This window comes from Hyla sarda, chromosome 10 (assembly GCF_029499605.1).
Source record: "Hyla sarda isolate aHylSar1 chromosome 10, aHylSar1.hap1, whole genome shotgun sequence".
Taxonomy (NCBI): domain Eukaryota; kingdom Metazoa; phylum Chordata; class Amphibia; order Anura; family Hylidae; genus Hyla; species Hyla sarda.
Genome location: NC_079198.1, coordinates 117,438,237 through 117,459,881, shown reverse-complemented (window position 1 = coordinate 117,459,881; position 21,645 = coordinate 117,438,237). Strand labels below are relative to the sequence as shown.

Genomic DNA, 21,645 nt, shown 5'->3' with positions numbered 1-21,645 from the left:
TAAGGGCAATGTTCCCCTATCTCCGTCTGTTGCAAAAAAGCACAACGTCCATCCTTTGGCGGACCGGGCATGATGGGAGTTGTAGTTTTTCAACAGCCGAAGAGCCGCAAGTTGGGGAACTAGGCTGAAATTGGCTGGGTGAAGGCTAAAAGCCATGGTCGGCAAAGGACCTTCTGACGTCAGAGGGCCATGTGACTTTCCTAAGTCATGGGACTCGGTGGCATACGTGCAGGCTGTGTGGTGTCTGCTCTGGAACTATAGGGGGCGCTGTGCTGGATGAGGCTGTGTGTTGTATAATTGTTTACATAGGACTGTATGTTAGGGAGCTGAGGGGAGGGGAGAGATGTTACTTACATAGGACTGTATGTTAGGGAGCTGACGGGAGGGGCGAGATGTTATTTACATAGGACTGTATGTTAGGGAGCTGACGGGAGGGGAGAGATGTTACTTACATAGGACTGTATGTTAGGGAGCTGAGGGGAGAGATGTTATTTACATAGGACTGTATGTTAGGGAGCTGAGGGGAGAGATGTTATTTACATAGGACTGTATGCTAGGGAGCTGAGGGGAGGGGAGAGATGTTACTTACATAGGACTGTATGTTAGGGAGCTGACGGGAGGGGCGAGATGTTATTTACATAGGACTGTATTTTAGGGAGCTGACGGGAGGGGAGAGATGTTACTTACATAGGACTGTATGTTAGGGAGCTGACGGGAGGGGAGAGATGTTATTTACATAGGACTGTATGTTGGGGAGCTGAGGGGAGAGATGTTATTTACATAGGACTGTATGCTAGGGAGCTGAGGGGAGAGATGTTACTTACATAGGACTGTATGTTAGGGAGCTGACGGGAGGGGCGAGATGTTATTTACATAGGACTGTATATTAGGGAGCTGAGGGGAGGGGCGAGATGTTACTTACATAGGACTGTATGTTAGGGAGCTCATGGGAGGGGAGTGATGTTATTTACATAGGACTGTATGTTAGGGAGCTGACGGGAGGGGCGAGATGTTACTTACATAGGACTGTATGTTAGGGAGCTGACGGGAGGGGCGAGATGTTACTTACATAGGACTGTATGTTAGGGAGCTGACGGGAGGGGAGAGATGTTATTTACATAGGACTGTATGTTAGGGAGCTGAGGGGAGGGGAGAGATGTTACTTACATAGGACTGTATGCTAGGGAGCTGAGGGGAGGGGCGAGATGTTATTTACATAGGACTGTATGTTAGGGAGCTGAGGGGAGAGATGTTATTTACATAGGACTGTATGTTAGGGAGCTGACGGGAGGGAAGAGATGTTATTTACATAGGACTGAATGCTAGGGAGCTGACGGGAGGGGAGAGATGTTATTTACATAGGACTGTATATTAGGGAGCTGACGGGAGGGGAGAGATGTTATTTACATAGGACTGTATGTTAGGGAGCTGACGGGAGGGGAGAGATGTTATTTACATAGGACTGTATGTTAGGGAGCTGACGGGAGGGAAGAGATGTTATTTACATAGGACTGTATGTTAGGGAGCTGACGGGAGGGGAGAGATGTTATTTACATAGGACTGTATGTTAGGGAGCTGACGGGAGGGGAGAGATGTTATTTACATAGGACTGTATGTTAGGGAGCTGACGGGAGGGGAGAGATGTTATTTACATAGGACTGTATGCTAGGGAGCTCATGGGAGGGGAGTGATGTTATTTACATAGGACTGTATGTTAGGGAGCTTATGGGAGGGGAGAGATGTTATTTACATAGGACTGTATGCTAGGGAGCTTATGGGAGGGAAGTGATGTTATTTACATAGGACTGTATGTTAGGGAGCTGAGGGGAGAGATGTTACTTACATAGGACTGTATGTTGGGGAGCTGAGGGGAGAGATGTTATTTACATAGGACTGTATGCTAGGGAGCTGACGGGAGGGGAGAGATGTTATTTACATAGGACTGTATGTTAAGGAGCTGACGGGAGAGATGTTATTTACATAGGACTGTATGCTAGGGAGCTTATGGGAGAGATGTTATTTACATAGGACTGTATGTTAGGGAGCTTATGGGAGGGGAGAGATGTTACTTACATAGGACTGTATGTTAGGGAGCTGAGGGGAGAGATGTTACTTACATAGGACTGTATGCTAGGGAGCTTATGGGAGGGGAGAGATGTTATTTACATAGGACTGTATGCTAGGGAGCTTATGGGAGGGAAGTTATGTTATTTACATAGGACTGTATGTTAGGGAGCTGAGGGGAGAGATGTTACTTACATAGGACGGTATGTTGGGGAGCTGAGGGGAGAGATGTTATTTACATAGGACTGTATGCTAGGGAGCTTATGGGAGGGGAGAGATGTTATTTACATAGGACTGTATGCTAGGGAGCTTATGGGAGGGGAGAGATGTTATTTACATAGGACTGTATGTTAGGGAGCTGATGGGAGAGATGTTATTTACATAGGACTGTATGCTAGGGAGCTTATGGGAGGGGAGTGATGTTATTTACATAGGACTGTATGTTGGGAGCTGATGGGAGTAGTTACATAGGACTGTATGTTGGGAGCTGATGGGAGTAGTTACATAGGACTGTATGTTGGGAGCTGATGGGAGTAGTTACATAGGACTGTATGTTGGGAGTAGTTACATAGGACTGTATGTTGGGAGCTGATGGGAGTAGTTACATAGGACTGTATGTTGGGAGTAGTTACATAGGACTATGTTGGGAGCTGATGGGAGTAGTTATTACACAGGACTGTATGTTGGAGTAGACTGAAGGGAGGGGAGTGATGTTACTTACATAGGACTGTATGTTGGGAGTAGTTACATAGGACTGTATGTTGGGAGTAGTTACATAGGACTGTATGTTGGGAGCTGATGGGAGTAGTTATTACACAGGACTGTATGTTGGAGCAGACTGAAGGGAGGGGAGTGATGTTAGTATTGTTAAAAGGTTCTCCGATTATGCAAAACCTATCCACATAAGGGTGCGTTCACACTGAGTAATTCAAGAGGAATTTACTCGAGTGATTCCTCTTGAATTCTCCGCTCCATATTACTGCTCATCTTCTCTGCCCATTGACTTTAATGTTTTTTCCGTTGTCCTGTTCACACTGCGGAAATTCTGCCAGCGGAATTCTGGCGCTGAATTCCGTTCCACTTGGAGAAAGAGCATGTTCATTCTTCAAGCGGAAACCGCGAGCAGAATCCAATAAAAGTCAATGGTAAAAAAAAATTCCCCCCGACATCGTTTTCAGGCAGAATTCAAGCGGAATTCAGAAAAGTAGATTAAATAGCCTCCTCCTTCATTCCTCTTCATTTCCGCATGGAAATTCCGCTTGATGGAGAAGGCAACAATTTCCTGACCGAAATTATTCCTCGTGAATTCCTCAGTGTGAACGCACCCTTAGTGTCTGATCCCGGTGGGTCCCAGTGGTCGGACCCCCCTGCAATCTCCTGCACAGGGTCAGGCTCTCACCACTGAATCCCATCCCAGCCGGTGATTGCTGAGGGGCGTCTCGGAAGGTGGGGGCCGGAGTGCTTAGGGCATTTAGTCTGGTGTTCTCCAAACTGGGGCTCTCTACATGTTGCAAAGCTACAAATCCCAGCATGCCTGGAGTTGTAATTTTGCAACATCTGTAGGCCCACAGTTTGGAAGCAACTGATTTTGTTATAACCCATGATGCCCAATTCAAAGATGGCGGCGGTAGCGCTTCCTGCGCGATAGGAAATGACGTAAACCTAAGTACGCTGTATCTCCAATGACAGAAGTTTCTTCCCCGGCGAGCGCTATGGCTGAACCCAGCCCGGCAGAGCAGATTCGTCAGGACTTTGCTCCCCCACAGGTCCCGGTGGAGGCCGCCGCTCGGGCCATGGAAGCGTTTGCCCGGGGCCACCATTGTGAGGGGCGTCGGGTGGTGCTGATCACCTCTGGGGGCACCAAGGTCCCGCTGGAGTCCCGCACTGTGCGCTTCCTGGATAATTTCAGCAGCGGCCGCAGGGGGGCAGCATCCGCAGAGTACTTCCTGCAGGCCGGCTACGCTGTGATCTTCCTGCACAGACAGCGCTCTCTATACCCGTACAGCAGGCGCTATGCTGCCACCAACTGGCTGGATGTCTTGCGGCTGCAGCCCGGAGAGGAGGCGCCCAGAGTGGAGGCAGAGCAGAGCCGTCTGCCCGGGATTGTGCACATCCTCCAGGACTATGGGCGCATGAAGGAGGCGGGCACCCTGCTGCCCATAGAGTTCAATACACTGTCCGACTACCTGCACCTGCTCCGGGCCGCCGCACAGGCCCTCAGCCCCCTAGGTGTGTGCAAGAGAGGGGGGCAAAGATAGATACCCCCCAGGATAACCCCTTCAAGGCCAGACACCAGGAAATTACTTAGAAAATACAATTGTTTCTATACAAGGCGCTGTTTCCCAACCAGGGTGCCTCCAGCTGTTGCAAAACTACAATTCCCAGCATGCCCGGACAGCCGAAGGCTGTCCGGGCATGCTGGGAGTTGTAGTTTTGCAACAGCTGGAGGCACCCTGGTTGGAAAACACTTATAAGGTATGTACACTCACTGGCCACTTAAAGGGGTATTCCGGGCAAAAACATCTTATCTCCTATCGAAAGGATAGGGGATAAGATGTCTAGTCGCGGGGCGGGGGGGGGGGGGGATTGGCGCTGCTGGGACCCCGGCAATCTCACTGCAGCAGCCCGCATTCTATGCGTAGCTGCGTCTGCAGTTTCGGAAACCTCCGGGCTTCTAGACGTGACGTGACGCCACACCCCCTCCATTCATGTCTATGGGAGGGGGCATTGCGGCCGTTACGCCCCCTCCCATAGAAATGAATGGAGGGGGTGTGGCGTCACGTCACGTCTAGAAGCCCGGAGGTTTCCGAAACTGCAGACGCAGCTACGCATAGAATGCGGGCTGCTGCAGTGAGATCGTGGGGGGGGTCCCAGAGGCCGCCCCCCCCCCCCCCCCCCCCGATCAGACATCTTATCCCCTATCCTTTCGATGGGTGATAAGATGCTTTTGCCCGGAATACCCCTTTAAGGTACACCTGGTCAGTATATTGTTAACACAAATAGCTGATCAGCCAATCACATGTCGGCAAATCAATGCATTTAGGCATGTAGATGTGGTCAAGACAGCTTGCTGGAAGTTCAAACTGAAAATCAGAATGGGGAAGAAAGGGTATTTAAAGGCGTACTCTACTGGAAAACATTTTTTTTTTTCTAAATCAACTGGTTTCAAAAAGTGAAACAGATTTGTAAATGACTTCTATTTAAAAAAATCTTAATCCTTCCAGAATTTATCAGCTGCTGTATGCTCCACAAAATGTTCTTTTCTTTTTGGATTTCCTTTCTGTCTGACTGCAGTGCTCTCTGCTGACACCTCTGTCCATATTAGGAACCTCTCCTGCTCCGGACAGTTCCTGACATGGACAGAGGTGTCAGCAGAGAGCACTGTGGTCAGACAGAAAGGACAATCAAAAAAGAAAATAACTTCCTGAGGATCATACAGCAGCTGATAAGTACTGGAAGGATCAAGATTTCTTAATAGAAGTAATTTACAAATCTGTTTAACTTTCTGGCCTCAGTTGATTTAAAAAAAAAAAGTTTTCCAGTGGAGTACCCCTTTAAGTGGCTTTGAATGTGGCATGGGGCCGGTCTGAGTATTTCACAAAATGCTGATTTGCTTTGATTTTCACGCACAACCATCTGAGAATGACCCGAAAAGGAGAAAATATCCAGTGAGCGGCAGTTGTGTGGATGAAATTGTTTTGTCAGTTGAGAATAGGCAGACTGGTTCATGACAGAAAGGCAATAGTAACTATACTGGTTACAACCAAGGTCTGCAGAATACTATCTCTGATTACGTTCAACCTCAGAGCAGATGGGCTACAGCAGCGAAGACCACGTCAGGTCCCACTCCTGTCAGCTAAGAACAGGAAACGGGAAACAATTCACACAGGTCATCAAAATTGGACAATGGAAGATTAAAAAACGTTGTCTGATGTGATAAGTCTAATTCAGCTGCAACATTCAGATGGGGTCAGAATTTGGTGTAAATAACTTGAAAGCCTGGATTCCTCCTGCCTTGTATTAATGATTCAGGCTGGTGGGGAGGACATTTTCTGGGCACTTTGGACCCTTTAGTACTAATTGAGCCTGATATAAACCCCACAGCCGACCTGAGTATTGTTACTGACCATGTCCATCCCTTTATGACCACAGTGGACCCATCTTCTGATATTTCCAGCAGGATAATGAGGTCACATGACATCATCTCATACAGGACAATGAGGTCACATGACATCATCTCACACAGGACAATGAGGTCACATGACATCATCTCATACAGGACAATGAGGTCACATGACATCATCTCATACAGGACAATGAGGTCACATGACATCATCTCATACAGGACAATGAGGTCACATGACATCATCTCATACAGGACAATGAGGTCACATGACATCATCTCATACAGGACAATGAGGTCACATGACATCATCTCATCCAGGACAATGAGGTCACATGACATCATCTCATACAGGACAATGAGGTCACATGACATCATCTCATCCAGGACAATGAGGTCACATGACATCATCTCATACAGGACAATGAGGTCACATGACTCCAATGGCCTCCACAGTCATCAGATCTCATCCAATAGATCACCGCTGGGATGTGGTGGAACCGGAGATTCTCATCATGGATGAACTGTGTGATGTCATCATGTCTATATGGGGGAACTGTGTGATGTCATCATGTCCATGTGGATAAACCTCTAAGGAATCTTTCCAGCACCTTGTAGGAAGTATACCACAAAGAATGGAGGCAAAAGGGAGACCAACCTGGTAATAGAAAGGTGTACCTAATAAAGTGGCCAGTGAGTGTATATAGAGGACAGGACTCATTTTGTGGTCTACAAGTGGGTAATGGTAATGCTGACCAACACCACAAAACTAGTAACTAACACTTTGCTATTGCAATATAAGAGAGCAGTGTTTCCCAACCAGTGTGCCTCCAGCTGTTGCAAAACTACAACTCCCAGCATGCTGGGAGTTGTAGTTTTGCAACAGCTGAAGGCACACTGGGTAACACTGCAGGGGAACTCCGGTGGAAACAAGTAGAAAACAAATGTTTTCAAATCAACTGGGGCCTGAAAGTTTAAACAGATTTGTAACTTAATTCTATAAATAAAAAAAAACTTAAGCCTTCCAGTACTTATCAGCTGCTGTATAAAACAGATACATTTTATTCATTTCTTTTCTGTCTGACCACAATGCTCTCTGCAGCCACCTCTTTTCGTGTCAGGAACTGTCCAGAGTAGAATCATATCCCCATAGAGAACCTCTCCTGCGCTGGACAGTTCCTGACACGGACAGAGGTGTCAGCAGAGAGCACTGTGGTCAGACAGAAAATAAATTAACAAATTTCTGTTTTATACAGCAGCTAATAAGTACTGGAAGGATTAAGATTTTCAAATAGAAGTGATTTACAAATCTGTTTTTAACTCTCATGCACCAGTTGACTTGAAAACATTTTTTTTTCCCCACCGGAGTACCCCTTTAAGATGAGAGGAAATTATTACTGGTGGTGTGGAAATTGGGACACTTTCTTTTATATCTTTTTATTCTGTGATGGGTAAAGGGGATTTGGTGTGTGTGTGTGTCTGTATATATAGGTAGGTAGATAGATAAGGTAGAGATATAGATAGATAGATAGATAGATAGATATATACACACATATAAATGTTTGTATATGTGTATGATCTATATACCCTTCCCTTTCCACCAGGGTCCAGTGCTATGTTCTACCTGGCCGCAGCAGTCTCGGACTTCTACATTCCTGCGTCAGAGATACCGGAGCACAAGATCCAGTCATCTAGCGGCCCATTACAGGTAGAGTTCAATGCACTACTTTACCTACATTTTCTCTCAATTATTTTTTATTGGAGTCATGGCACACCTGCTTGGCTGTTTCTGTAACTACAGTGACCCCCCAACCTACGATGGCCCCGACATACGATCATTTCAACATACGATCCTTTTGTATGTCGGGGCCATCGCATAAACGGCTATCCGGCAGCGCTGACTGCTTCAGCTGCCACCGGATAGCCGTTTACGGTGCCCCATGTGGTCCGCTGACGGTCACTTACCTGTCCTCGGGGCTCCGGCGCGTCCTCTTCGGGATCCCCTCCATCGTCGGCGCTCTCCATCGTCATCATCACGTCGCTGCGCACGCCGTCCCGTCATCCAACAGGAGCGGCGTGCGTAACGACATGATGGCGGCGACGGAGAGCGAGGATGCCGGGGAAGCAGAGGCCTTGCCGGAGCGTCGAGGACACCACGGGGACGCGGCGACAGCGATGGAAGGCGACATCCAGGGCAGCGGTGACGGTCCGGAGTGGCGGGGACACGTGAGTATAACCTTCAATACCAGTGGTCTGCAACCTGCGAACCTCCAGATGTTGCAAAACTACAACTCCCAGCATGCCCGGACAGCCGTTGGCTGTCCGGGCATGCTGGGTGTTGTAGTTTTGCAACATCTGGAGGTCCGGAGGTTGTAGACCACTGTCCTATACTTTACATTGCACGGATCCCTCAACATACGATGGTTTCAACAAACGATGGTCCATTTGGAACGGATTACCATCTTATGTTGAGGGACCACTGTATTTTAGAAGTGTATGGAGATATGGCTGTTACCTTTCCATTTAATCCCCCCCCCCCCACTTGTCAGGGGTTAAGAGGGTACTTCAGGAAACTAAACCCATAGCCCATCCTTTCCCTCTCATTAACCTGTTTAATTGTCTAAATATCATTCATTGGCCATATAGAGCATTTTCCCCTCTTTGTTTGTCACTAACATGCATTAAGTGAGGGAATGACATCATCCAGCCATCCACTCAGTCTCTGTCCAAATCCCTCTCTGAAAGCAGCCCCCACGCTCCAGAGAGACACAGACCATGTGGTTTCTGCCCTGCACTAATAAGTCATGCTCTCTCTTTAGTGCTGAGAACTGGGAGGTGTGTGCAGCCTTAGTCAATCAAGACACTAAAGCTCTTTCTGCTGCCCGGAGCAGGAGGGTGGGGGCTGGCAGAGCTGTAATGATTCCTGGGAGATGCAGGCAAGGGAGAGAAGGATGGCAAGGGATATCAAGCAGCCAGAGAAGACAACAGGGGCCTCAGGAACCGTGCATATGGGGCAGGATGGTTTACAGGGAACATATCCAGGTAGTGTGGTGACTTGAGTATCTATATATGCTAGATGGATACAAAAAAGACGACAGCAGCACTCCGGCATATTCAAAGCAGTGAGGAAGATTTATTCCAGCAAATACAGATACAGCAACGTTTCCGGTTTGAAAATGGTGGAGACCACAGAAACGTTGCTGTATCTGTATTTGCTGGAATAAATCTACCTCACTGCTTTGAATATGCCGGAGTGCTGCTGTTGCCTTCCTTTTTTGTACCTACTCTTTTGGACCCAGGATCGGGTCCCCTGAGACCGTCTGCACCCACAACATTAAGGGGGTTATGCAGGGAAAAACTTTTTTTTAATATATATCAGCTGGCTCCAGAAAGTTAAACAGATTTGTAAATTACTTCTATTAAAAAATCTTAATCCTTTCAGTACTTATGAGCTTCTGAAGTTAAGGTTGTTCTTTTCTGTCTAAGTGATCTCTGATGACACGTGTCTCGGGAACCGCCCAGTTTAGAAGCAAATCCCCATAGCAAACCTCTTCTAAACTGGGCGGTTCCCGAGACAGGTGTCATCAGAGAGGATTGAGACAGAAAAGAACAACCTTAACTTCAGAAGCTCATAAGTACTGAAAGGATTAAGATTTTTTAATAGAAGTAATTTACAAATCTGTTTAACTTTCTGAAGCCTGTTGATATATATATAAAAAAAAGTTTTTTCCTGGAATACTTTAACCCCTTCCCGACCCATGACATACAGGTACGTCATGAACATGTTTGCCGCAACTCGCGGCACCCCGCAGCGCCCGGAAAGATGGTGGCTATCACTGATAGCCAGCCATCTGACCATGCGACCACGGGGGGTTTCATCCCCCACCTCCCCCCAGCGATCGCTGCTCTCAGCTGGTCAAATCTGACTAGCTGATAGCAGCGTTTCGCTATGAAAATACTTAGCAGCGCGGTGTGTGAGTCCCGATCACGGGGATCGGGACACACACCGCTCTGCTAAGTGTCCCTGACCCGTCCCCCGGCGTAACTTACCCGTCCCGGCGGCGAGCGGCGTCCTCCATGCGGTCCCGGCGGCGCTGCGTCCCGGAGGTGAGTTTCCGGCAGCAGTGCGGCATCTTCATTGGCAGCAGTGAGATCGCCGTAAAGCGATCTCACTGCTGCCTCTGGGAGTTTCAAAACTGCAACTCCCAGCATGCCCAGACAGCCTTTGGCTTTCTGGGCATGCTGGGAGTTGTAGTGTTGCAACATCTGGAGGTCCTCAGTTTGGAGACCACTGTATAATGGTCTCCAATCTGTGCTCTTCCAGATGTTGCAAAACTACAAATCTCAGCATGCTCAGTCTGTACAGGCATGCTGGGAGTTGTAGTTCTCTAACATCTGGAAGAGCACAGATTGGAGACCATTATACAGTGGTCTCCAAACTGTGGACCTCCAGATGTTGCAAAACTACAACTCCCAGCATGCCCAGACTGCCCAAGCATGCTGGAAGTTGTAGTTCGGCAACATCTGATCCTTCAGATATTGCCGAACTACAACTTCCAGCATGCCTGGGCAGTCTGGGCATGCTGGGAGTTGTCGTTTTGCAACAACTGGAGGCACACTAGTTGGGAAACATTGTCCGTTTCCTAACTCAGTGCCTCCAGCTGTTGCAATTGTTGCAAAACTATAACTCCCAGCATGCACTGACAGACCATGCATGCTGGGAGTTGTAGTTTTGCAACAGCTGGAGGCACACTGGTTTGGAAACACTAAGTTTGGTTGCAAAACACTTGAAAGTTTATTACTTAATTAGTGTTTCCAAACCAGTGTTGCTCCAGCTGTTGCAAAACTACAACTCCCAGCATGCACGGACAGCCAAAGGGCATGCTCAGAGTTTGCAACAGCTGGATGTTTGCCCCCTCCCCCCAATGTGAATGTACAGGGTACACTCACATGGGCGGAGGTTTACAGTGAGTGCTGCAAGTTTGAGATGGCGCAAATTTTGTGCTGCAGCTCAAACTTCCAGCGGCAAACTTGCTGTGAACCTCTGCCCATGTGACTGTACCCTAAAAACACTACACTAACCTAAAATAAAAAGTAAAAAACACTATATATACACATACCCCTACACAGCCCCCCCCCCCAAAAAAAATGAAAAACGTCTGGTACGCTACTGTTTCCAAAATGGAGCCTCCAGCTGTTGCAAAATAATAACTCCCAGTATTGACGGACAGCCATTGACTGTCCAGGCATGCTGGGAGTTTTGCAACAGCTGGAGGCACCCTGTTTGGGAATCATTGGCATAGAATACCCCTATGTCCACCCCTATGCAAATCCCTAATTCAGGCCTCAAATGCGCATGGCGCTCTCTCACTTTGGAGCCCTGTTGTATTTCAGGGCAACCGTTTTGGGACACATATGGGGTATCGCCGTACTCGGGAGAAATTGCCTTACAAATTTTGGGGGGCTTTTTCTTCTTTAACCCCTTATGAAAAGGTGAAGTTGGGGTCTACACCAGCATGTTAGTGTAAAAAAAATAAATTTTTTACACTGACATGCTGGTGTTGCCCTATACTTTTCTTTTTCACAAGAGGTAAAAGGGAAAAAAGACCCTCTAAATTTGTAATGCAATTTCTCCCGACTACGGAGATACCCCATATGTGGGCGCAAAGTGCTCTGGGGGCGCACAACAAGGCCCAGAAGGGAGAGTGCGCCATGTACATTTGAGGCGATTTGCACAGGGGTGGCTGATTGTTACAGCAGTTCTGACAAACGCAAAACAATAAATATCCATATGTGACCCCATTTTGGAAACTACACCCCTCACGTAATGTAATAAGGGGTGCAGTGAGCATTTACCCCCCACTGGTGTATGACAGATTTTTGGAACAGTGGTCTGTGAAAATGAAAAATAAAATTTTTGATTTGCACAGCCCACTGTTCCAAAGATCTGTCAAACGCCAGTGGGGTGTAAATGCTCACTGCACCCCTTATTAAATTCCATGAGGGGTATAGTTTCCAAAATGGGGTCACATGTGGGGGGGTCCACTGTTCTGGCACCATAGGGGCTTCCTACATGGGACATGCCCCCCAAAAACCCTTTCAGAAAAACTCAGTCTCCAAAATCCCATTGTCGCTCCTTCCCTTCTGAGCCCTCTACTGCGCCCGCCGAACACTTTACATAGACATATGAGGTATTTCCTTACTCGAGAGAAATTGGGTTACAAATTTTAGTGATTTTTCTCCTTTTACCCCTTGTAAAAATTCAAAAATTGGGTCTACAAGAAAATGCGAGTGTAAAAAGTGAAGATTTATAATTTTCTCCTTCACTTTGCTGCTATTCCTGTGAAACACCTAAAGGGTTAAAACACTTACTGAATGTCATTTTGAATACTTTGGGGGGTGCAGTTTTTATAATGGGGTCATTTATGGGGTATTTCTAATATGAAGACCCTTAAAATCCACTTCCAACCTGAACTGGTCCCTGAAAAATTACGATTTTGAAAATCTTGAGAAAAATTGGAAAATTGCTGCGGAACTTTGAAGCCCTCTGATGTCTTCCAAAAGTAAAAACTTGTCAATTTTTTTATGCAAACACAAAGTAGACATATTGTATATGTGAATCAATATGTAATTTATTTGGTATATCCATTTTCCTTTCAAGCAGAGACTTTCAAAGTTAGAAAAATGCTAAATTTTCCAAATTTTCATGAAATTTTTAGATTTTTTACCAAGAAAGGATACAAATATCAGTGAAATTTTACCAATAACATAAAGTAGAATATGTCACGAAAAAACTGTCTCGGAATCAGAATGATAAGTAAAAGCATCCCAGAGTTATTAATGTTTAAAGTGACAGTGGTCAGATTTTCAAAAAATGCCCAGGTCATGAAGGTGAAAATGGGCTGGGTCATGAAGGGGTTAAGCTTTGGATATTTTGGTTGTGCTGCTCCCTTCCCTTTTCTATTGCCCATATATAACTACCTGGATATGTTCCATGTGAACCATCCTGCCCGATATGTGTTGGGGAAACCCTGTAAACTGGAATGGTAATTTATCTGGACATGTCTGTTACATTAAATACTTGTATTCCCCATAAAATAACCATATTGGAACAGCCTTACATAGAACTCTGCCTTGTTCTGCTGCTCTGTTTATTTTCCTTCTCGACAGGGTCAGCGCTAGGGATGGAGGAAACGGGGCAAATTCTGTCAAACTGGACCTCTTAAGCTGTGTGGCAGTAAGGGGACATGGCTTAAACATTCCTCCTCCTTACTGGTCCAAAGAAGACTAATGAAGCTCATTGCTACATATTTATACAGTTACAGCTGCACAGTTATTTCCTTTCCCTCCACTCATCTCTGTAGATTGGAAACAGGAAGCTGACTAGTGTTCAGCTTCCTGCTTTGAATCAACGTTTCATGCTTTGGAAAGTGAGAGAGGAGAGCATAGGTAGCTGTCTGTGGTGGGGCAAGCATCTGTGAGAGGGAAGGGGGCATGGGGAGCAGTCTGTGGTGGGGCAAGCATCTGTGAGAGGGAAGGGGGCATGGGGAGCAGTCTGTGGGGGGAGAGGAACAGTCCTAAAGAGCAGTCTGTATTAGAATTGGGGACCCGGCGGAGCAGTCAAAAATTGGAAGAGGTCTTCATGGTGGTTCTGGTTAGTGGTCTTAATGGTCTTGGTCGTAGAGAAAAGGTGCAAAAAGTGAACTGTCATTTGATGTGACTGCACTGTAATCACTTACAGAGACTGTGTAGAACTGGTATCTTCCACTATATGGCTTCTGTATGGTGGAAATATTCTTTGTACAGTGTTTTTTTTCCAGTAGCAATATAGGAATATTATTGAGTCACGATGCCCCGATAATGGTCATAGTGTTGTGGAAATATTTGGACCCTCTATAGTGGTAATGCTGGTAATACTGGTTTTAATCACTATATGGTAGTAAGTTTCTCCTAGTGTAGTGTTCTTATTCAATAACTATATAACGTCAAATGACTCTTACATTTCTGGGAGGAATAACAAAGCAATGTCCAAGATATCTGTGGGCTGTCAGTAAATGGTAAGTTTTTAGATTTTGGATTTATACAAGATTAAGACTTATTTGTGGGGGGATCCACAGTGTATTTCTCAACAAAGTACAGGACAATGTAAGTGAATGAGATGTTATCAAACCCTATTCACTTACACGTTACAAACATAAAAAATCCAGAGGATATTCTAGGCGAGTATTGGTGGAAACCTTGATCTGTGAGTCCTCTCTAGTGATGGAAACTCATTGGTTAAAGCGGTATTCCAGAATTTTCTTTATTTGACTGTGCTACAGGGGCTGTAAAGTTAGTGTAGTTCATAATATAGTGTCTGTACCTGTGTGTGACGGTTTTCTCACAATTCTTCTGTGATTATCGCCCCAATATTTATTTTTATCAGCATACAAAATGACTCATGTCTCGGGATTTCCCAGGGTGCAGTGCGCCGAGACCTGACTCACTAATCAGCTGATGACAGGGAGCCTGTCTGCTTCAATGGATGGAGCGATCGCTTGGTGGGAAAGAGATCAATCTGCAACTAATGCAACAGCTGGAGGCACCCTGATTGGAAACCACAGGTCTTTTGAATGGATGCAGCTCATTTATGTTTCAGTGGGTGGGGTGGCTGATGTGTGGGAGGGAGAAAAATGGAATTCTGGGATTTGTAGTAAAAAAAATAAAAATAAAAAGTCCAACAGGAAATACCAGTTCACAAAAAGCTAGCCACAGTGTTATGGTAATCTCACAACATAGCCATTTAGCCCCAAGACAAGCACAGATCCTTCCTAATCATGTCCATTACTGTCTGCCAGGTAGGTACTAAAATCACCTTATGCTGGAGAACCCCTTTAATCATTTTAATCTGTTTAGATTATAGATTCAGACGCTAATAACCGCATCTTTCTTTGTATTTCAGATTACAATGAAGATGGTTCCCAAAATGCTGTCTCCCTTAGTAAAGGACTGGGCTCCCAAAGCCTTTGTAATTTCTTTTAAACTTGAAACCGATACAGAAATCCTACTTGAGAAAGCGCAGAAAGCATTGGCCACCTATCGGCATCACGTGGTGGTGGCGAACATCTTGGACACTCTCCGGACGTTGGTGGTGATCGTGACCGCTACAGAAGAAACTAAGCTCTCCGTATCTGAGGAAGAAGAACGTGCGGGGGTGGAGATAGAAGAAAAGATCATCAAGGATCTGACCTTACGCCACACGCACTTTATGGATAGGGCTGAAGTCAATTAGATGCCTGTACTGCTCGAAACTCAATGGCCAGTATAAATTACCACCCTGCTATGGTGAACCCTTACATAAGGGGCATCTCATACAGGAAAGGTCGTAGGGCACCCATGATGCCCACCCTGCCGTCCGGTTTTGAGGTTAATTCCGTCCGTGTACACATCCAACATGCTGTAAATCTTTGAACACTGTAATGAGCATGACCACCTAGCATTTCCATGGAAGTTTAAAAAAAAAAAGTAAAAAAAAAAAAAAAATTCCAAAGCAATGGAAAATAAAATGGAAAATAAAATTCGAAATGGAAGATAAAACGGTTCCGCCGATGATCTATAGTAATATTCACGCCTCTGTGTTCTCCCACAGAATACGCTGGTAATGCAATGTCTGAATAAAGTTCATATTAGTCAGGCAATGTATACACAGTCTCTAGCCAGGACAATAGTGATGAGCGGCATTGGCCATTTTCGAATTTGCGATATTTTGCAAATATATAGACGAATATTCGTCCTATATTCGTGAATTTCGCGTATTCGTTATATTCGCATATGTGAATATTCCCGTATTCAAGGAAGAAAACAGTGAGGGGGTGGGCAACTTTACTATTGGTTGCTTGGGATTAGAGATGAGTGAACTTACAGTAAATTCGATTTATCAAGAACTTCTCGGCTCGGCAGTTGATGACTTTTCCAGCATAAATTAGTTCAGCTTTCAGGTGCTCCCGTGGGCTGGAAAAGGTGGATAAAGTCCTAGGAGACTCTTTCCTAGGACTGTATCCACATTTTCCAGCCCACCGGAACACCTGAAAGCTGAACTAATTTATGCAGGATAAGTCATCAACTGCCAAGCCGAGAAGTTCTTGACGAATCGAATTTACTGTAAGTTCACTCATCTCTACTTGGGATGTTGTGGATAACCTCTGACAAGTGTATTTGCATCATTCTAATTGGCCCACAAGTGAAAAGATGGAATATGCAGAAAAAAGTGAATATTCGTAATTTCGAATATATTCGCGAATTTGCGATATTTGCAATAAAAATTCGAATAACCAAGAAGGCGGAAGTATAAAAGGCCAAACAAGAAAAGGATCTAGTGAAGATGGTGCATCGTAAAATTCTTTAAAGATTCTTCAAATATGTTAGAAGCAGACACATTGTAAGTGCCCCCTCTAAAACCAGTGTGTTTCTGGTGCCTGTGCCCTTAGTCATGGCCGGAGGTATAAAATGGTCTCATTACTTCCAGTGGATGAGTGTTCGCTATGAAATGTGCTGCGCCACAAGTCCTCAAGGAAGGTTTCTAGGAATACAGTCAAACTATAAGAAGCTGGCCGTCATCTTGTCCATTTATTATTTAAATAAAGCTTAAAGGAGAACTTTGCCGCTAGACCCCTGCGATCTCTGCGCAGCACCCGGTGTTCTGAAGGAACGCTGGGTTCTGGCAGCAGTGGGCGTTGTCACGCCCCCTCTATGTATGTCAATGGGAGGGGGCGTGACGGCTGTCACGCCCCCTCCCATAGACATACATAGAGGGGGAGTGATGTCACAACCTAAGCTTAAAGGGGAACTCTGCCTCTTGGCCCTTGCGATCGCCGGATCCCGCAGCGGAGAACCCTGCAATCTCTGCACAGTACCCGGAATACTGAACGAACACCGAGTTCTGCCGGCAGTGGGAGTCACCTCCATGCGTGTCTATGGGAGGGGGCATGATGACCGCAACGTTCCCTACCACAGACATGCATGGAGCTGGTGTGGCGTGACAACCATTGCCACAGGAACCCAGCATTTTCAGAACACCGGGCGCTGCTCAGAGATCGCAGGGACCCCCGCAATCAGACATCTTATTCCCTATCCTTTGGATAGGGGGGTAAGATGTCTAGCAGAGGAGTACCCTTTTAAAGGCTATGGAAATCTTAAAAATAGTGATTTTCATGAATGTCAGTAAGTTAAAAAGTCGCCGATCATGATTCAGTTTACAGCCATCCCAGTAATACATGCAGGATGTTAGGGAACGTATCATTCTGGTATGACAGTTTTCTGGTATATTTTGCAACCTTACGCCATTTGTGTTGCTCATGGGTGTGACCTCTACTACAAATGACACCAGAAAATAGGGATTCAATTGTAGTTAAAGGGGTACTCCGGTGAAAACCTTTTTTCTTTTAAATAAACTGGTGGCAGAAAGTTAAACATATTTGTAAATTACTTCTATTAAAAAAAATCTTAATCCTTCCAGTACTTATTAGCTGCTGAATGCTACAGAGGAAATTCCTTTCTTTTTGGAACACTGATGACATCACGAGCACAGTGCTCTCTGCTGACATCTCTGTCCATTTTAGCAACCGTGCATAGCAGATGTATGCTAATGGCAGCATGGTTGCTCAGTGGTTAGCACTGCTGCCTTGCAGTGCTGGGGACTTGGGTTCAAATCCCACTAAGGACAACAATAAATAAAGGGTTATTATTATTATAATAACATCAGCAGAGAGAACTGTGCTCGTGATGTCATCAGAGAGCATTCCAAAAAGAAAAGAATTTCCTATCAGCAGTTAATAAGTACAGGAAGGGTTAAGATTTTTTTAACAGAAGTAATTTACAAATATATTTAACTTTTTGCCACCAGTTGATTTAAAAGAAAAAAGGTTTTCACCGGAGTACCCCCTTTAAACTACGGCAGCTCAAAGCACTCATCATGATCGAAGTATGAAACGTTGGTCGTCCTCCCTCTGTGTCCAGGACGCCTCTTACATCACGAGCTCTCATGTATTGGCACCAGCCTCTTTCCTTGACGGATTTCTCCTACAGGCCATGAGCATCTCCCTCTGCACGGTGTAAAGGGGGCGCTCTCCTCTCTCTGTAAACAGTTCGTCCATTTCGTGATTTAGCTTCTGCTGACCGCTGTTTGTAATTTTATCTTCAGCTTCTGTGATCTGCTCTACCTTTAAACTTTGTATAAATGAATAATACAAGTAAATATAATTAACTTTGTAATATATCTTAACAGAAAAAAATACCACCACCTATCGGGCTGCTTTATTTTATCATCTGTCTTGAGGTGAATTAGCTCACTGAAGTATCAGGTTACAGTTGCTCATAGAAGTCTATGGGGGGAGGAAGAAGACGGGGGTTGGGGAGATGCAAGAGACAATACAGTAAATCAATTTGATTGCCAGATTCACAGCTTACACTGCTCCATATTGCACCATAATGTGCTCCATGCTGCTGTTTTTGAGGGTTTGCTACTAAGATAAAGAGTAGCATTGTTCTATCTTTTGTGTGTATGTAAAGGGGAAAACTGGTGAACTTCTCCAGGATCAGTGTATTGTCAGCACAGACAGCTGCATGAAGGAGTAGTTTACATTTTCAGTGAACCTTCAGGGAAAAAAAAAAACTATTTATGACCAACATGTGACTACAAAGTGAAAAATGCAGAATACATCGCATTGTCAGTTTTTACTATGCCCTGGTCCAGATTGGGTGGGGACAAGCTGCTTCACTGTCTCCCATATACTGCACACAGAAAAGGAGATTATGCTCCCCATATCCTTCTAACACATGCATGGAGCAGAATGGAGGACATTACAGAACAGTACTGAGCAATGTTATCAATCTAGCGAGAGCGTAGGATACTTACCAGCAAAAGTGTCTGCCGTGCTCTCTAGACTCCTAAAACCAGCAGCTGTAATCGGATCCCTCAGTGATTGAGTCTTCACCGCTGTCTCCCTGGAGATGGATTTTACCAGTGGTCTTAGCATGTGTGTACTTCAACTTATAGAAAAAGGAGTTTGTTGGGTTTTATGTAAACAAAGGTTGTCATAAAAAGTTTTGACAAATTTACTTGTTCATCCAGACATTGGCCCTTATTTACTAAGAGTGTTGTGCAGGTTTCTTTGTGGGTTTTAATTCCCTACAATTTGTTTTCCACGGTATTTACTAAGGTTTCTCTTTTTTTTTTTTTTTTAAACACCTGCTCTGATCTGTCGGGGTTTCCTCGGCTCAAACCACCACATTTTCTGTGGAAACATTAGTAAATATGTTGGGAGTTTGTGAAAATTTCGGAACCACGCCCCTTTTTCGAGTTTTCTTAGCAAAATGGAGTTAGTCGGGGTTTTTTCAATTCTGGCGCAAATTCTGGCGCACAACCCAACAAAACATGTCAAGTTTGCAATAGTAAATGAGGGCCATTGTGTCTCAGAGCTTTGCTACAATTGTATCCAGCCTTGACAGTAGATTGTGAGCTATTTACATACTTTTGTGTCCTTTGGTTTCTTTAACCGTATGAAAATAATTGTTACGTACGCTGTGGGCTCTCAGTTTAGACTCAGGCTGGGTTCACACCACATTTTTGCAATACAGTTCAGGTATCAGGTTTTTGATTAAAAAAATAAAAATAAAAAATAACCTGATTCCTCAAAACCTGATCAAAAAGTATGTACAAATTTTGAAAAATTATGTCTAGTTGCATCCATTTAAAAAAAAAAAAAAGTATACGTTTTAACTTTTCACTCCTTTATAAATAAAGTTTCACTTGTTTGATTGAAATTCCAAGAAAAAAAACTGTGCAAAGTCAAAAACCAAATGTAACCGTACGCACATACAGTTCTGTATGGTTCCCATTAACTCCCATGCTTAAAAAAAAACCAAACAAACAACATACGTTTTAATACGGTTTTCACCGTGGTAGGCTACGGTTTTGGGTACGGGGAAAAAAAACTGACAAAACCGTATAAGACGCCTTTCAATGGAGAGTCAATGCATAAGGTTTTCATTACGGTTTTCAATACGGTTTTTAAATTGAGAATGTAAACGGGAACTGTACTGCAAAAACGTGGTGTGAACGCGGCCTGACACATGTACATCACAAATGTGACTTAAGACAGCTCTGTGAAATAAGGCCGTGCTCACAGCACATATGTCAAACATATCCATAGGCCCCTATTCACCCATTGGAGGCCAAAAAACATTCCTGTTTGTTGTGATTTTGGGGCCTTATGTTATGTTGTTGGGACATTGAATGGTGTCATGGGGCCTTGTTACGTCATGGAAAGTTGGGTCACCTTGTGATGTCATAAGGCCTTTTTGAAATCACTGAATGTTGGGTCATCAGCGGGTACTGACATGGCATAGGGCCTGGTGATAAGAAATGTTTAAATATAGTTCATTTAACCCCTTATGGACACAACCAATTAAAAATTGAGTTTTCCCCTTATCTTATAGGAGCCACAACACACTTATTTTTTCCATCAACAGACCTATGAGGGCTTGTTTTTTGCGTGACCAATTGTATTTTTGGAACGTTAAGGGGTACTCCGCTGCTCAGCATTTGGGACAAACTGTTCCAAAAGTTGGAGCCGGGAGCTCGTGACGTCAGAGCCCCGCCCTCTCATGACATCACGCCCCATCCCCTCAATGCAATTCTATGGGAGGGGGCGTGACTGCCGTCACGCCCCCTCCCATAGAATTGCATTGAGGGGGCGGGGCGTCACATCACAAGAGGGCGGGGCCGGCTCCAGCATTCAGAACAGTTTGTTCCAAACGCTGAGCAGCGGAGTACCCCTTTAAGAAGTGGACCACATCACAGATCTCTATGCAGCATTGGAGTAAGATTGAAAAGGACCAACACGCCTCTGTCTCTGTGTATGTCTAACACGAAAAAATAAATAAAACCATTATGCAGTACACATTTTGTCGTATAAAGTTCTAGTAACAAGCGCGGTTACGACTGTTTTCAATAAGTTTTGGCTGTGGGGTACTTATATGGGTCAAACATATGCTGGAAGAACATACTTTTGGCATAGGTTTGTGGTTATTTAAAGGGGTACTCCGGTGAAAACTTTTTTTTTTTTTTTTTAAATCAACTGATGCCAGAAATAGAGATGAGCGAACTTACAGTAAATTCGATTAGTCACGAACTTCTCAGCTCGGCGGTTGCTAACTTTTCCTGCATAAATTAGTTCAGCTTTCCGGTGCTCCGGAAAAGGTGGATACAGTCCTAGGAAAGAGTCTCCTAGGACTGTATCCACCTTTTCCAGCCCACGGGAGCACCTGAAAGCTGAACTAATTTATGCAGGAAAAGGCAGCAACGGCCGAGCCAAGAAGTTCGTGACTAATCGAATTTACTGTAAGTTCGCTCATCTCTAGCGAGAAAGTTAAACAGATTTGTAAGTTACTTCTATTAAAAAATCTTAATCCTTCCTGTA

At 44.9% G+C, this 21,645-nt stretch overlaps 1 protein-coding gene across 3 annotated transcripts; it reads left to right on the top strand.

Moving 5' to 3' along the window:
- The first annotated feature begins 64 nt into the window (after positions 1-64).
- Positions 65-16,134, top strand: PPCS (phosphopantothenoylcysteine synthetase). 3 transcript variants are annotated; one of them, XM_056544676.1, is made up of 3 exons: positions 65-157; positions 7,792-7,895; positions 15,129-16,134. In XM_056544676.1, exons 2-3 carry the CDS (start codon positions 7,803-7,805, stop codon positions 15,456-15,458), a joined length of 423 nt encoding a protein of 140 aa, XP_056400651.1. In that variant the 5' UTR covers positions 65-157; positions 7,792-7,802; the 3' UTR covers positions 15,459-16,134. The 3 variants fall into 3 exon arrangements, with proteins under 3 accessions (XP_056400651.1, XP_056400650.1, XP_056400652.1); XM_056544675.1 differs by lacking the exon at positions 65-157 and adding an exon at positions 2,879-4,293; XM_056544677.1 differs by lacking the exon at positions 65-157 and adding an exon at positions 6,825-6,848.
- Positions 16,135-21,645: the final 5,511 nt, after the last annotated feature.